General features: G+C 35.2%; 1 protein-coding gene across 4 annotated transcripts in view; it reads left to right on the top strand.

The window, feature by feature from the left end:
• Nucleotides 1-16,431, top strand: part of LOC112459669 (neurobeachin) — a 190,817-nt gene that overhangs the window by 96,682 nt on the left and 77,704 nt on the right. For 2 of the 4 annotated variants that reach the window (XM_025023899.1, XM_025023898.1), the window contains exons 3-25: nucleotides 3,125-3,251; nucleotides 4,346-4,446; nucleotides 4,600-4,695; nucleotides 5,809-5,930; nucleotides 6,287-6,413; nucleotides 6,504-6,623; nucleotides 6,715-6,861; nucleotides 7,038-7,145; nucleotides 8,116-8,256; nucleotides 8,442-8,587; nucleotides 8,678-8,891; nucleotides 10,720-10,972; nucleotides 11,063-11,205; nucleotides 11,283-11,473; nucleotides 11,553-11,661; nucleotides 11,730-11,811; nucleotides 11,902-12,218; nucleotides 12,279-12,500; nucleotides 12,669-14,343; nucleotides 14,424-14,589; nucleotides 14,669-14,822; nucleotides 14,914-15,093; nucleotides 16,139-16,279. In XM_025023899.1, coding sequence (XP_024879667.1) covers nucleotides 3,125-3,251; nucleotides 4,346-4,446; nucleotides 4,600-4,695; nucleotides 5,809-5,930; nucleotides 6,287-6,413; nucleotides 6,504-6,623; nucleotides 6,715-6,861; nucleotides 7,038-7,145; nucleotides 8,116-8,256; nucleotides 8,442-8,587; nucleotides 8,678-8,891; nucleotides 10,720-10,972; nucleotides 11,063-11,205; nucleotides 11,283-11,473; nucleotides 11,553-11,661; nucleotides 11,730-11,811; nucleotides 11,902-12,218; nucleotides 12,279-12,500; nucleotides 12,669-14,343; nucleotides 14,424-14,589; nucleotides 14,669-14,822; nucleotides 14,914-15,093; nucleotides 16,139-16,279 — 5,082 coding nt within the window. The remainder of the gene's footprint in view (nucleotides 1-3,124; nucleotides 3,252-4,345; nucleotides 4,447-4,599; nucleotides 4,696-5,808; nucleotides 5,931-6,286; nucleotides 6,414-6,503; nucleotides 6,624-6,714; nucleotides 6,862-7,037; nucleotides 7,146-8,115; nucleotides 8,257-8,441; nucleotides 8,588-8,677; nucleotides 8,892-10,719; nucleotides 10,973-11,062; nucleotides 11,206-11,282; nucleotides 11,474-11,552; nucleotides 11,662-11,729; nucleotides 11,812-11,901; nucleotides 12,219-12,278; nucleotides 12,501-12,668; nucleotides 14,344-14,423; nucleotides 14,590-14,668; nucleotides 14,823-14,913; nucleotides 15,094-16,138; nucleotides 16,280-16,431) is intronic. The other 2 variants (XM_025023900.1, XM_025023901.1) reach the window with 2 other exon arrangements.

Raw genomic sequence — 16,431 nt, 5'->3', positions numbered from 1 at the left:
TATGCGTACGTTATCGCGTCGCGCTCACAGCTCGACGCCCGAGTACGATTTACGCTTTCGCGGAATACCCCATGCATGCGCCGTGAGAGAAAACGATGTATGTACAACACTCACGTCTCACGTCGGCACGGCGCGGGCGGAATGGCGCGGCTGCGTTCTGCGTCGTTGACTCGCGCCGGTCGGGCGATCGCCGGATCTCCGATGCGCGTCAAGTCTGCGTCCGGAGCACCAAACGTTTCACCTTGAAATTCGAAGGCCACGAACACGCGAGGTAACGCCCGATTTATTTTCCGATTTATACGTTTGTCTCGCTGCGGAAAACACGGAGCAGCTCCAATCACGCGCGACGCGCGACGCACATCCCCGAACGGCCCGAACGTTGTCGCACTGCGTCGTCCTCCCATTAGCGGCTCACTTCACCACGGCTCACGTTCGCGCGCTTTTCATTCCGACCGTTGCACCCGCGGCTCACGTGTTGCTTCAAACACGATAATTTTGCCACTTGTGCGAGGAAGCGGTCGGTATTACGCAAGTAAATGATGTTAAAAGAAAAAGATTGTGTAATATAAAGTTGGAAAATATACACTGAGAGAACAGTATATTAATAGTTAATATACATGCTTTGTCGTTAATGTAAGAATTTTTTATGTCCGTCCCTAATAAATATTTCTTTATAATTAATATATGCTATATTGCGTATCACTGAATATACTATTACATTTATCAGTATAAAAATAATATTACTTATAATATAATATTACTTAATAATATTACTTTCTTTGTCATAAATAAATGTATGTTTGCGTAAAATATTTTATCAATTTCGACAAATGAAATAATTTATTTGAGATTATTGATTATACTTATATTAATAATTAATATAAATTTGTTAATTACAAAGACATTACATTTAATATACATACAATTTCATATAAATTGATGGTATTTTTACTATACAGTTACGTATATTATTATTAAATATTACGAATTTACATTGACATTTGTATATTTCTGACAAAGATATCAAGTCTAAACTCATGGTATATTAATAATTAAAAAATTATTTCTCTCAGTGTAAAAAGGAGAAAGATTCGAGATCTTTGTTTCTGTTAACGAGAGAAAGCGATTATAGAATTTTGCGTTATACTTTACGTTTTCAATTTACTTTAATCCTCATCAAGTATGTAACTACAAATGGAAATATTAGTTTATGAAAAAAAAATAATAAACACGTATGGCATGCGCATGGTCAGTGAAAATATATGTTTTCCTCGGACGCGCTCCTTCGGACGTAAAATGACAAATGACGTTACAGAAAATTAATATCCGTATTCGATTAATATCCGTATTCGTAAAGGAATGTTCGCGGTGTCTCTGTCTCCAGGCGCCAATATCTAAGAGAACAGATAAGCAGCGTCCTTTAGCGCGAAGACGAGCTACCTAGCTCGAAGATCAACTTGACTAACCAATGCTCTTGCGATTCAGAGCAATTTATCACGAGCGACAGCTGAAAGCTTCTACGACATTACTCAGGACTTTCTCTCCGTTCTCTCCTCTCTCTCTCTCCCCCCCTCTCCTCCTCTTCCTCTCTTTCTCCCTCTCCCCCCCCCCCCCTCTTCTTTCTGTCACTTTTTTGTCCGCGCTGGGCGGATTCATCCCGCAACTCCGATGTATGTAGCCGACAAGGTGTATAGCCGCGAGATCATTACTCCGGAATTATCCGAATGCCCATAACTTCTCCTCGCTAAAACTCCGGCTCGCGGGGCCGAAATTCCGACTGGGGGGAATTCCAGCGGCATTTTCGGGATTTCTCCGCTATTCGGCGGTTACCCCGTACCCGTAGTTATCTCGCTTCGTGGCCTACCTTGCATATCGGTAGGGGATTACGCGGGTACACGGCCTGGCGTTCGCGTCGCGTTCGGTTGTACGCGGTCGTCCCGGCTATATCCGGGAGCATAATAATTTGAAGATGAATGAACTGTTGCAAAGCCATTGGAAGTTGATCCCGCGCTGTATAAACATGCTCGCGGGATAATGCTGCCGCCTGCATATTGAAATAGTTGCTGGTAAACTATGTTAATACCTGTGTCTTAAACTTATGCGAGTTGCTCTCAGTTTTCTATTATAAACCGAGAGCAGTATTTAATTGTATTAAATAACACGTATCATGGACAGGAATCTTGCGTTTTGCTTTGTTTGGAATGTCCAAGAGTGAATTATTCGCGATGGCTTTACAAAAAACCTCTTTAGAGCATTAACTTCTTCTTCACGGGGTGAGCGTGCGGTTTTATTAAGCCATCCTTTATTCGCTGCGAGAGTAAAACCACTACCACTCCACTTGGAGAAGTCCTCCAAGTAGTTTTTGCCATGGACGTAATTGGCAAGCCATTATCTATAACAAAGACATTACTGGATTTTCTGTCTATTCAGACAATTCGATTAATTGAATCGGATTGATTCGAAAATGGATGATGTCAAACAAAAAAATTAAAAAAATATACGGGGGATAACAGAAAATAATTTATATTTAGAACATGCGAAGCAAAAGAAGGATTTGATATAAAAAACTGATGCTAATTTTTTAGATTCTGTAAAAGTTAAATTACTATGCTTTAATATGAAAACTATTATATCGTCAACGTTAATGTTTTTAATAGAAGTATTTTTTCAACAAACAAGCGAATATTAATAAGGGGGCATGCTGTAATTAATGTTCTTCAATCATCTGACTATTACATAACTTTAGCAGACGATTTATGATGATAAAGTAATTATATACCACAATGAAATTCCATTTGAGCCAAATTGTTGATTACATAGTTTGTTCGGATGGACCATCAAGTTATTCTTAACAATGTTAAATAAACTTTAAGCATATATTTTTATATTTAATATAAAAATATATATATATTTATATATTTTTATATTTAATATAAAAATATCTATACAACATTTTTAAAAGAGTCTTTTATACATTGTATGTTTGCCGCTATTAATAAATAGTATAAAGGTATACTTACTTTTCTATTAAATAAGAAATATTATTGTACGCATATAAATCTTTCATACGTTACTAGTTGTGTAAGTGCAAATAAGTAATATATGCACAATATTTTTGTTTCAGGCTGAAATCTGGAGCGTCTTTATTGCGATTTTGAGAAAAAGCGTCAGAAACTTACAAGCATGTACGGATGTGAGTCTCATAGAACATGTTCTGCACCGATTATCTCGTGCGGAAACTGTTGTTGCTGGTTAGTAAATATTTCAAACGAGTATATATCATTAATAAAACGTAGAAATAACTGAATTTTTTCTAGTATAACAAAAATGTGTAACAGAGTTCTGTATTCTAGCAATATAAATGATACTAATTATCAGGGTTGGGAAGTAAGGCATTAGGTACTTATAACGCCATTACCATTACAGTTACTTTTTTTATAACTGATTGATAACAGCGTTACTTTTTTCTTTTTGTAATTGTAACGGTAACGAAGGCTGCATTCCGATATTCACTGTCATTACTGAAAATCTATATTTTTCAATATTTTACATCACATATACTACAGATTTTTAGTACTGACAGTTGCTGACAGTAAATATCAGAATGCAGCCGTAGTTATATTTTTTCAGTAACGGTAACGAATTTAACAGTTACTTTTCTCATTACTTTTTATATTTTGAATCTATTAATGATACAATTTTCATATATTTAATCTTCCGTCTTCGACTGATGTTCATAGTCCGTTGTTATATTTAAGATCGTCTCAAGAATAGTTTTAAGATATATCACAAGCCAATCACAGAGTCATATTAGTATAAGAACAAACTTTATGAATACTGGTTTTGATATGCGCGTTTTTTCATGTTAAAAATTTTAAACATAAAATTAAGGGTGCAAAAAAGTATAAATTTATAAATGCATTTATAAATTTTAATAAAAACTAAAATTTTTTATTTGTATTTTGAGCATTATAGAACTTTTCTCTTTAAATTTTTTGTGGCTTGCGATTTAAAATATAAAATGTTATTGGTTTTATTAAATTTTTAACAAAAAATATTACAAAAGTAAATTTTTTAGTCCGTGATCTCGTTTTAGCATTAAAAAAATAACGGAAAAGGTAACGAATCGTTACTTTTTAAGTAACAGTAATGGTAACGAACTTTTAGTTATACTTTTTTAAGAATCAGTAACTAGTAACGGTAACTAGTTTACTTTTAAAAAATAACTTTCCCATCTCTGCTAATTATGTATCATGCATGATATATATAAAAACTTGCTACTGTTTTCTTCTAACTAATTATACATTCTTTGATAATATCTTAAATATTTTGTATATTGCGACAGACTTGTTAATCGATATGCTGGGAGTGCTAGCAAGCTACAGCATAACGGTGAAAGAATTGAAACTTTTGTTCGGCGCTATGAAATCCGTTAAAGGAAAGTGGGTAAGAACTTTTAAGGTTTAATTAGATTCTTTCAAGATTGCAAATATATATTGAATTGGATAAACATTATCGCAAGAATATTTATTCAATAGATATATTGAGCGAATACATTAGATACACTAAGATTACTAAAGCAGCGTTTACGTTTTATAGCCACGGCATTCGGCGAAACTACTAAACGTCCTCCGCCAAATGCCGCAGCGAAATGGGCCCGACGTATTTTTCAGTTTCCCCGGCAGGAAGGGGTCGGTAAGTTCTTTTCTTGTTCGTCTTTATCTTAGAACAGATACTTCTTACTTTACGACATCCCTGAGGACGTCGTTCGATTCTAAACTCGATCAAAGTTCCGATAAAAGAATTTACCCTCGCGTCGTAAGATTCCGCTATACCCGCTTACATTTTCGAAATCAATCACGGTAAGAAACTTTCCTCTCGAACGTTATTACCGCATATTCAATCAATACGTACTCATTCTAGAGTGTTTCGATTTAAATTGAGGCAATATAAACATTTATTTTTGTATATTTAATACTTATCTAATATAGTTTATATAAAAGACAAGAAAAGAGTTTTGTATTAGATAAGAAGAATTTATAGCGTTTAATAAGAAGCAATAAAGTTCAAGATTTTCATCATCTAAGTATTAATTTCTCCTTCTAATTATATGAAAAATGACACTTTACATATAGTCTAGATCAGTTAATCTTGACGAAGTTTGCAAACTAAAGTTATAAGCTGTACTTATAATAAGACGCACCGTGCTAATTAATATCGAGCAACAATGTATAGTGACAATCTTTTTTTTCTTTTTTCTCGTATCCTTATTTTATATTCAAATCAATTGTATCCTGGAAAAAATATACGCATATAAAGTCGTAGTTGAGTATAAATTTATATCAATAACGAGCACCGTTATAATTTTGCTTTTTAACTTTAAATGTAGTAAACATTACGACACTCCGAAACAGCATAACTATTAATTAAATTATTGATGCAGTTTAGAGTTTGTTGGAGTTTTTCGAAAAGCTTGTTAGAGAGTAAAAGCTCATTACATGAAACGTGACAAATATTGTACATTCCGTGAATGGAAATAGGATAAAATAATATTTGCAATATATACGTTTAGAGAAAATAAAATCAAAGTTGAAGTCAAGCAGCATGCGTACAACTTCCATTGTACATTACGAATATTGACGTAATATCTATTTTATTTATTGAATATCAAGGAAAGTTGAGAACGGAATATCATAATCAATTAAGAACAATTAAATCACCAATATTAAATTTAATATTGCGTTGTTCCGTTGAAATTATGTGGAATATCTTGATGAGAATCTTTATATCTTTTTTTACGTCTCCTAGGCGATTGTTTTGCCGCCGCTTGCAAAGTGGCCGCACGAGAATGGATTTACTTTTACCACATGGTTCCGCCTAGATCCCATCAACTCTGTTAATATCGAACGAGAAAAACCGTACCTCTACTGGTAAGTGCTCTCACATCAAGCACCCTTACAAAAGTACTCTCTTCAGGTGGAGCGGCGGCCCTAAAGAATCACCTATGTTTCTCAACTACGAAGAAAGCACTCAGACATTTCAATTAAACTCATTAAATGTGATTCTGTTGGCATACATTTGCAACGAGAATAATGTTCAAATTTTAAATTGTCTCGCTCTAATTTTATTCACAAAATAATTATATTTATATATATGTAATTTCCACTTTATCTTTCGAATTGCGTTTTCTTATGTCAAAATAAAAGTACAGGGCATTACAAGAGGCGAATACGAGTAAAACAGTTCAACGATAGAAAGTAACATTGCTCTCTTTTTGTCATTTTAGCTTTAAAACAAGCAAGGGAGTAGGATACTCTGCGCATTTCGTAGGCAACTGCTTAGTCCTGACTTCTATGAAAATAAAGGGCAAGGGCTTCCAACATTGTGTCAAATACGAATTTCAGCCACGAAAGGTATGCCATTAATATACTTTTAAATTGACATGTACCCGCATATAGAAAATTTTTTGTGTACTGTACGTGGAAAATATCTTTATTTTACAGTGGTATATGATCGCGGTAGTGTATATATACAATAGGTGGACAAAAAGTGAAATTAAATGTCTGGTCAATGGCCAGTTGGCGTCGAGTACAGAAATGACATGGCACGTTTCGACGAATGACGTGAGTGTCCGCAAATATTTTTTTACATCAATAATCTTCTCTCGCCGATAAAACGATTTGAAGAAAAAAAAATGGCAACGTCGTTTTACAGCCTTTTGACAAATGTTACATTGGAGCAACCCCCGAACTGGACGAAGAGCGCGTGTTTTGCGGACAAATGAGTGCAATATATTTATTCAGCGAAGCACTGACAACGCATCAGATATGCGCGATGCATAGACTGGGGCCGGGATATAAGGTACGCTGTAATCTCTCTCCCTTTCTCTCTCTCTCTCTCTCTCTCTCTCACACACTCTCGCCGTTGCTATGTGCTATAGGTATATATGTGAATAAATCTTTAGTTAAACGCGAACATTTTTCGACCTTTTATTCGTGAACGAATATTTATCATCGCTTTTTCGATCCCGTGCGCAGAGCCAGTTTCGTTTCGACAACGAGTGCTACCTGAATCTGCCCGACAATCATAAAAGGGTGAGTGAGCAGGATCTCTCTACGAGCATGGTGGACCAAAGTATGCAAATTGTAAGCATTTTGATTTTATTTTTCCGTTAATATATGATTTGTACTTTGTTAATTATTCTGTTACTGCGTTCGAGTTCATCTGAGGTAATTACCCAATTATGACCACCGATTTTTCTTGGCGGCCACCGCGGCCTGATAAGTTTATCGATTTGTTTGATATTATTTGTTTTGGAAAAGTCGATTTATTGTGACTGTGAGGCCCAGTTCCACAAACGTCGGTTAACTTTTAATCTTAGGTTAATCTTAGGTACTCTTCGCCTCTTTCGTGTATCCATTTCTGTGCAGGTTAACTTTAATCTCGGTTTAATTCATTTTCTAATTTTGAGAATTAGAAAAGATAGAAAGTAAGTTAAACCGAAATTAAAGTTAATCTACATTGGTAGAAATGGACATAAGAGGGACGTTAGAAAAAGACAAAGAGTGAGTTAACTTAAGATTGCCTAAGATTAAAAGTTATAACCGTTTGTGGAACTGGGCGTGAATCTTACATTATATATGTTATATTAATAATGTATGTACATTTTTGTGCGTATCTTATTTTTTTTTATTTTCCTTTTCTTTACTTACTGGATGCTCTTTCTTAATTAACGAGTGTCACAGAATGAACTTAGTAATGTGCAAAGTACTTTTGTTGTAAGCATCGCTTTACATATATTATATATTGTATTTTTTTGTACGATTTAATTTGAGATGCTAATGGGTATCCTAATTGGTAGTAAGTAGCAGTATAAATATGGAGTAGCGTTGAATTATTGATTATTGCTTTCAAGTATGTGTTTTTGGTGTATTTATTTACATTATGTAGTTAGTATCCAAGAGATTTATATCCTGGTGAGATTGAATAATGTAGTGCATTTACCTTGATGTCATAGTAATATATTGTAAATTATTCGGAATATAAATATTGAAAGTTTTCCGCGCGGGAGATCAATAATTTTATTAATTTATTATTTTATATATAATATTTCAGGTACTTTATGATGGAAAATTGTCGAATGCAATTGTGTTCATGTACAATCCAGTAGCGACAGATTCGCAGCTTTGTCTACAGAGCGCACCGAAAGGCAACATCTCTTATTTTGTACATACTCCGCATGCTCTCATGCTACAGGTATAGTTTATTGTTGCTGTTAAACAGAGATAGATTCAACACTATAGATTTACCACAGAGATAGATACATAGAATTACATACGCTTTTTATTTATTTGTAAACAATATGTGTAGAATAAATTTTAGATGTAACGTATATAAATAAAAATATAAAATAGATAAGAAATTTTTATTTCGGCTTTCAGGATGTCAAGGCAGTCATAACACACTCCATTCACAGCACGTTGAACTCGATAGGTGGTATCCAAGTACTGTTCCCATTATTCTCACAGCTGGATATGCCTTATGACTGCATAGCGCCGAACGACATTAAGCGCGATCCCACATTATGGTAAAGCTTATTGATAGTTACCGCTTTGCGAAGCCATACATTTAAATAGAAGGCATTAACGAGAAACATCGACGTCATTTTTTTTTTCAGTTCGAAACTGCTCGGGTTTATTTGCGACTTGGTAGAGACTTCTCAAACCGTTCAACAACACATGGTACAAAACAGAGGATTTCTGGTAATAAGTTTTATGCTACAGAAAGCAAGTCGAGATCATCTTACGACGGAAGTGCTTGCATCCTTCTTGGAGCTCACGAAGCATTTAGTGACTTGTCTTAGCGCAAATAGCGATTTATTACTGAAGCAGGTACTGATTTATCAACAAATTATTATTTGCTAATATTCTATTAGACGTATTAATATGATAAATATATCGATAAATATATTTATATTGATATATATGCAGTTAAGATAATTGCATCTTGATTGTCCTTGTTCGGCTTAATTTGACTAAAAGAATCGTTAAATCTTTTTAATTATAACTTTGATACGTTGTAATTTATGCAATTTGCGATTATCTTAGCTGATGATAATAGACGATAATAGACGCTTACATATTAGATTTAGAAGAGTTAGTGTAAAATAAAAATCCCTGCAATATGAAAATTAGGTAAAATAATTTCCATAAAAGATTAAATAAAATAGAAAATCATTAATAGAAAAAATAAAGATATTAATTATTGTAGACAAAACAAAATTTAGTCACATAGTAACATTTATTTTATTTAAATACTAAAGAAAGAAGATTACGTGCTTAACATCATTAGTTGTTGATTAAGTTCTGGAGAATCAAAAACTCTTCATCCATGCATATCTAGCTATAATTTTTCATTTATAAGTGATTTTATTTGCCTGTACATGCATGGATTATGTTCATTTTGGTTCAATTTCACTAAAATGTCAATATCAATGCATCCCATTCCTTCAATTTGCGTTATCATCTCTGCTATGTAATATAATAGCTTCCACGCTTTCATCGCAATTGCTCCCACCGAAATGTTTGCCAATATCATATACGTGTGTATTTATGTATGTGTTTAATATGCATTTTCGTACCATTGAGATTTTGTTAAAGGCTTTTCAATAAGCCCGTCGTAAGCATGTCTAATCTTCTTTGATCATTATTGTGTTATTCAAACTTCGGATCGCATGCAATCTACCGACTTTTGAGCTTCCTGATTTGAGAGAAGTGGCTACGCAAAGTATTTTGTTCGTAATGTTGCTTTTACATCAAAATTCATAATCCTTTTTTGCGACGCTAAGAATCTTCGTCTATCTCTGCTGTATCATGAAAATTTATATTTTTCTATCTTTAAATATATGCACTGTCATCAAAATCTCGTTACATTATTATTTTCGATTATGCACAGATTTTCCAGCGGCAAAATTAATTCTGTTACTTAAATACTAATCGTACATTTAATATATGTTTGATTTGTTTGCAGTTTAATATAAATAATATAATATGATATTAATACAGTATTAATACAGAATCGATGTATTTCTTGGGTAAACGTGTCTTTTATAATATAAAATAATTATATTATTAATTGTGCTAAATCAATAGAATTTTCCGATTTTCAGAATACATATGCATTGTACGTTCTAAATTTATGTTTTTAATATTATTCCTCGAGTTTTTTCCAATTAATATAAATGCACGAACATCCATTTGCACTCGTCATGTTTTATATTATCTAAACTGTTACACAATTATTGTTGTTGTTTATGACAGCAATACTATCTGCACTTTATCTACCATTGCTTCAATCATAAGTTTAATAATTTGTGTTTGATATTTGTACATTGTTTTTCTCTCCACATATAGACAGTTATTTTTTTTCATTATATTTAAAATATATATTCAATAATATTTTTAACTATTGTGTCTATTATTTGACATCGTATCCACATACGTCAATTGTCAAAACTGAAAATAAAGTAAATCGGAATAAAATAAAAAAGTAATTTAATATATTTACGCGACAAACAAACTCTAGATAATTAAACCGTGCAAATTATATATATTTATATATATATTAATACAAATTAAGATAATAGTATATGGCTCAGATAAATATAAAAGTCGGCTAGATTGGTGTGTCCGAAGAACAGGCAGATCCATGGTGATGTAGTTGTTTTATTTTTCATTCCTAACATGGCAGCTACTGGATCACGTTCTTTTTAATCCTGCTCTGTGGATATATACGCCAGCGCCAGTTCAAACACGGCTTTATTCATACTTGGCTACAGAATTTCTTAGCGACACGCAAATCTATTCCAATGTGAGACGCGTATCGACAGTTCTGCAAACCGTACACACACTGAAATACTATTACTGGGTAGCTAATCCTCGCGGCAAAAGCGGAATAACACCAAAAGGACTCGGTACGTTATTTAGTCATTTAATATTGACAATGCAACTTCATCCCGAACGTATAAAATGTAATGCCTTATACGCAAATTTATTTCTTATAGATGGACCGCGACCACAGCAGAAAGACATTCTTGCAATTCGTTCTTACATCTTATTATTTTTAAAACAATTGATAATGATCGGCAACGGTGTAAAAGACGACGAATTACAAAGCATACTTAATTATCTAGCAACGATGCACGAGGTAATTTAATAACGATGATAATGAAAAATGATAATACGTCATCAAGTACATTCTTTAAATTCTGCGACCATTTTTAGGATGAAAATTTGCACGATGTTTTGCAAATGCTGATATCTTTGATGTCGGAACATCCGTCATCGATGGTACCCGCATTTGATGCGAAACAAGGAGTACGAACGATTTTCAAGATTCTGGCAGCTGAAAGCCAACTGATACGTCTGCAAGCGTTAAAACTGCTAGGATTCTTCCTTAGCCGCAGCACACATAAGTAAGTAGTTTGTCATATAGATAATTCATGCGATTAAAATATCTTTAAAGAAGATATTAATATTATTCAACGCACGCAGACGAAAATACGACGTCATGAGCCCGCATAATCTGTATACGTTATTGGCTGAAAGGCTCTTATTGAACGAGGAAACACTCTCATTACCGACATACAATGTTTTATACGAGGTACTGATCTTTTACTTATAAAATAATTTTTGCTTATTAAATTTCTACTTCAAATTTTTAAATTTCAGATTATGACCGAGCACATCAGTCAACAAATATTGTATGCCAGACATCCTGAACCTGAATCTCACTACCGTTTAGAAAATCCGAGTAAGCTGAGAATTTATAGCGATGAATTTATATACAATGATGAAACCCCTGAACATTTTTCATGTATTAATCTGTTTATATCCCTTTCAGTGATCCTGAAGGTAGTCGCAACATTAATTCGACAATCAAAACAAACGGAGCAGCTGTTGGAAGTGAAGAAACTATTCCTCTCAGACATGACGCTGCTCTGCAATAATAATCGGGAAAATCGACGAACGGTCCTGCAAATGTCTGTATGGCAGGAATGGCTTATCGCCATGGCTTACATCCATCCGAAGAACACCGAGGAACAGAAGATATCCGACATGGTGTATTCCTTATTTCGCATGCTTCTTCATCACGCTATCAAGCACGAATACGGTGGCTGGCGTGTATGGGTTGACACGCTGGCTATCGTGCACTCTAAGGTGGGTTTGTGAAATATTGCTGTTTCGAAACGATTTTAATGCTCTTACTGATGTACGCAGGTATCCTATGAGGAATTCAAACTTCAGTTTGCCCAAATGTACGAGCATTACGAACGACAGAGATCCGACAACATTACGGATCCTGAGCTAAGACAGCAGAGGCCGATCAGCACGATTTCCGGATGGGATCAGCAGCATTCCATAAGTAACGGATACAATAGACCAGCAGCGTGGGGAAACCAGCAAAATCACGAGATACAGCATATGGAAAGAAATTACAAGGTAGTTTAAAATATAGTATAATTTTATTCTAATAAATTCTTATTTTGCGTTTTTAGCAATTTTCTTTATTTACGGATGAATGCGTTATCTCAATATTTTTATGATTGTATTGTAAAAAGTTTAACAATATATACTTTGCTCTTAATAATATTTTGTATTATAATGCAGGAGTTTGATTCATCCGAGGCAAATGATCGATTGGAAGAATCCTGTAGCTGCGATCTTAATTCAATAGACAATACCGAAAGCGACGGTAGTCCGGCCATCGTGAAATCGCGCAGCGAGACCTTGGACACTCTGCAATCATGCGAGGTGGTGTCGTTGGACTCCAGATTGAGCGACAAACCGGAAACACCGACTACCGCGCGCGAGACTCACACGGAAACACCGACGATCCTCGAAGAAGCAAACAGCGAAGCCGTCTCGTTGCCGACAACGCAAGAGACCAGCGAAGTAATATCAATTGAGAGCTCTAGCGACTTCTATAGCGAGGTGCACAAAATCGAGAGTTCTAGCCCTGATTCAATGATAGTTCAAGACACGTTGAAAAAGGAGGAAGACACAGTTCCTGAGAAACAATCAGTTGCTGTTACCGAATCAGTTACTGAATCTTCTTCAACAGAACCGACCAAGGAAAGCACAGAAGCGACAGTTGTTGAATCAAAAGACTCGAAGGAAACTGTGACAGATACAAATATTCCCGACACAGTTTCCACAACAGTAGACAAAGTTGAAGATCCACCGGTTGCGGATGAGGAAGTGAAGGATAACTCTACCGAGGAGAATAACGTTACGACCGACGACAGTAACACACCGACCAACACTGAAGATTCCGACAAGACTGCAACAGCAATCGAAAACGCGGCCGACCCTGTCGTTTCAAAGGGCGATGCCGATGCCGACACTGAAGAAGATACCGTGCCAATTGTCCCTTCTGACGAAACGCGGGAACCGTTAACGGTTAAAGTTATTGAGAAGCTCCAGTTGGAGAGCGATCGCGAGGTAATCGATAGCGACACGTCAGAGGCGTACTTGACGCCAACTGAGAATCAAGAAATATCGAGTGAGATAAAAAGCAGAACATCCGAAGGTGAGAAAATCGATGACGACACCGTCGAGAAGAAGGAAGACATTTCCGAGGACAGGGACATTACCGCTGAGACTGGTGAGAACGACGCAGGGGAAACTGTAAAAAATCCTAATTGCTCAACTAGCATAGTAGAAAGCGGTGAGGCTTGCACGGAGAAGGCGGTAGATCTAGGAAGCGAGAAGGTGGAGCCCGTAATAGTGAATAGTGCGTTAAGTAGTGACGAACGCGCCGTGGATTCTTTAACGGAGGACAAAAGTGCTGTTATTAATGATAACGAAGACGCGGAGGTAAACGAGAAACACTCAAGGGAGCCGTCCACTATTTCTACTAGCGTAAGTGATAATAAGTCAGACGTTCCGACGACGACTGGCGAGGTAGAAGTTACAGATAGTGTTTGTAGTAATAGCGATGTTCAAAGTTCTGTAGATAATGTGACGCAAGTGCCAAATCCTAAGCAGCAAATCCCAACAATATCTACGGTCTGTGATGCAACTAAAAGTTTATCCGACGGTGTGCCTCAAATCGTTAGTTCTAATGTGGTTGCCAGGGACAATGCGTTATTGAATGACTTAACTCCAGATCACGTAGACACCCACCGCAGATCCAGCCTGCCGATCGTCTCCTCGGAAATGGTCGCGGACGATAACGGTCACGAGCCACCCTCCTTGCCTGTGCCCTTACGAAAGACATCGTCACCCCAGAAACGACCAAGGAGTGCCTCTACGTCCACGCAGGTGGATCCTAATCATTTCGGTGAGTTGAAAAAAAAATAGAAACTAATTGTTTCATTAATAAAACTGCATCTATATTTTTATGTCTTCTTTTTATCGCAGAAGCCAAAAGATCGAAGCAAGGAAATCCCTCCACGCGGCCAATGTTCAGTCCAGGCCCGACACGACCTCCATTCAGAATACCCGAATTTAAATGGTCATACATACATCAACGGCTGCTGTCGGACGTGCTATTCTCTTTGGAAACAGACATTCAAGTGTGGAGAAGGTAGGATATGCAATGTTGCGCACATATTAACGATATATCAACTTTGTCGGAATATTCTATTATAATTTCTATGTTATAGTCATTCAACGAAGTCTGTATTGGATTTCGTAAACAGCAGCGAAAACGCCATTTTCGTGGTGAACACTGTCCATCTAATTTCGCAGTTAGCCGACAATCTCATAATAGCTTGCGGCGGTTTGTTGCCCTTATTAGCGTCGGCCACTTCGCCAAATGTACGTAAACCGTTCTGATGTACCTATGCCATTAAAAGATAAAATATTTTTGCGACCCTTAATTTCTAATCAATGTCTGAATGCCTTCTAGAACGAACTGGATGTAATCGAGCCAACTCAGGGGATGCCAATTGAAGTGGCAGTTTCTTTTTTGCAAAGACTGGTCAACATGGCCGACGTACTTATATTCGCTAGCTCGTTAAACTTCGGAGAACTGGAGGCTGAGAAAAATATGTCGAGCGGTGGCATATTACGACAATGTTTACGACTGGTTTGTATTACTGCATCGGTATTTTATGGGTACAGAATGAGATGATAAACCTTGTTAGAATAGTTAGACATAGTTATACTAGTATTATTATACAGAGTTTATATATGGTTAAACAGTTTAACAAGTCATTTGTCGATTTAGGAAAATATATTGAATATTAGTGCACAGTGTGTGTTTAATTTATGCACTTGACGGAATATAGTATTTATAATATGTGAAGTTCAGTCTAGAAAGAAACTTGTAAAAATTATTATCAACATCAAGAATTTTTTTGTTTTAGTTTCGCTTTCCGCAATGTCGTCGTGTTACATGTGCAATTAATTTTTAAAGAGAAATACGGTTCTTATATAGAAATATTTAAATTATAGTTTAGTGTGTTACATTTTTTATTTATGTTTATTTTAGTGAGAATATATACATAATACATATACATGATACTTATGGCATGCATATGTCAGACTATACAGTATAGATTAACATGCACTTCAAAAATACAAAATATAGCATGTAAAATTTGCTCAATCTCATCTATACGAATAAAAAAACTAAAATTTTCTTTTAATAATAAATATCCACAATTAGTAGAAATTATTTTAGTAAAAACATTAATTATTCAATTGATTTTTGCTTGATAAGCTATTGCCTGATAAAGGAATTTTTTTCGATTAAGGATATTGAAATACAAATGAAGTCGTTTGAAGAAAAACGACTCCCGAGCGAAGCCCGGGTAACCAGCTAGTTATAATAATAAAATTCTTGACAAATGATTATAATTTTATAAAATTATTAAAATTAATAACATCATATCATAATAATTATTTATAAATTTAAATAAAATTGAATTTTTTATCTATCACGACTTGATATGAAAAATTGACGAGTAAGTTTACCATGTCGATTGTAACATTTATAATCGTAGTTCCCAAAAAGTAAGGTACAATTAATTCAAATGTTCTTAGCATTGACATATACCCCAGTTAGAAATTTAATATGTACATTCCCACAACATTTTTTGTTGTATTTACCTAATAAACTGCTTCTATAGGTCTGTACATGTGCCGTTAGAAACTGCTTAGAGTGTAAAGAACGTGGCAGATCGTACAGCATGTTAGGTCGGCAGATTGGTTCTAGTAATAAATCACAGCACATACAATCACTTATACGCGGGGCTCAGACATCGCCTAAGGTACGTTCTATCCGATCAAACTCAATTTAATAATTGTAACATTAATAGGCGCAACACATTATACTTTTTCCCTTCAATTTCCATTTGCTAAAGAAAAAACATTTTGTTTGTAGCTATTAATATTTTATAATGAATCGAAATATTCTTTATTT

Source organism: Temnothorax curvispinosus, unplaced genomic scaffold (genome assembly GCF_003070985.1).
Source record: "Temnothorax curvispinosus isolate PA1 unplaced genomic scaffold, ASM307098v1 QBEX01010053.1, whole genome shotgun sequence".
NCBI classification, from domain to species: domain Eukaryota; kingdom Metazoa; phylum Arthropoda; class Insecta; order Hymenoptera; family Formicidae; genus Temnothorax; species Temnothorax curvispinosus.
Note: the sequence above shows the minus strand (reverse complement) of the source record. Positions and strands in the feature narration are given on the sequence as shown.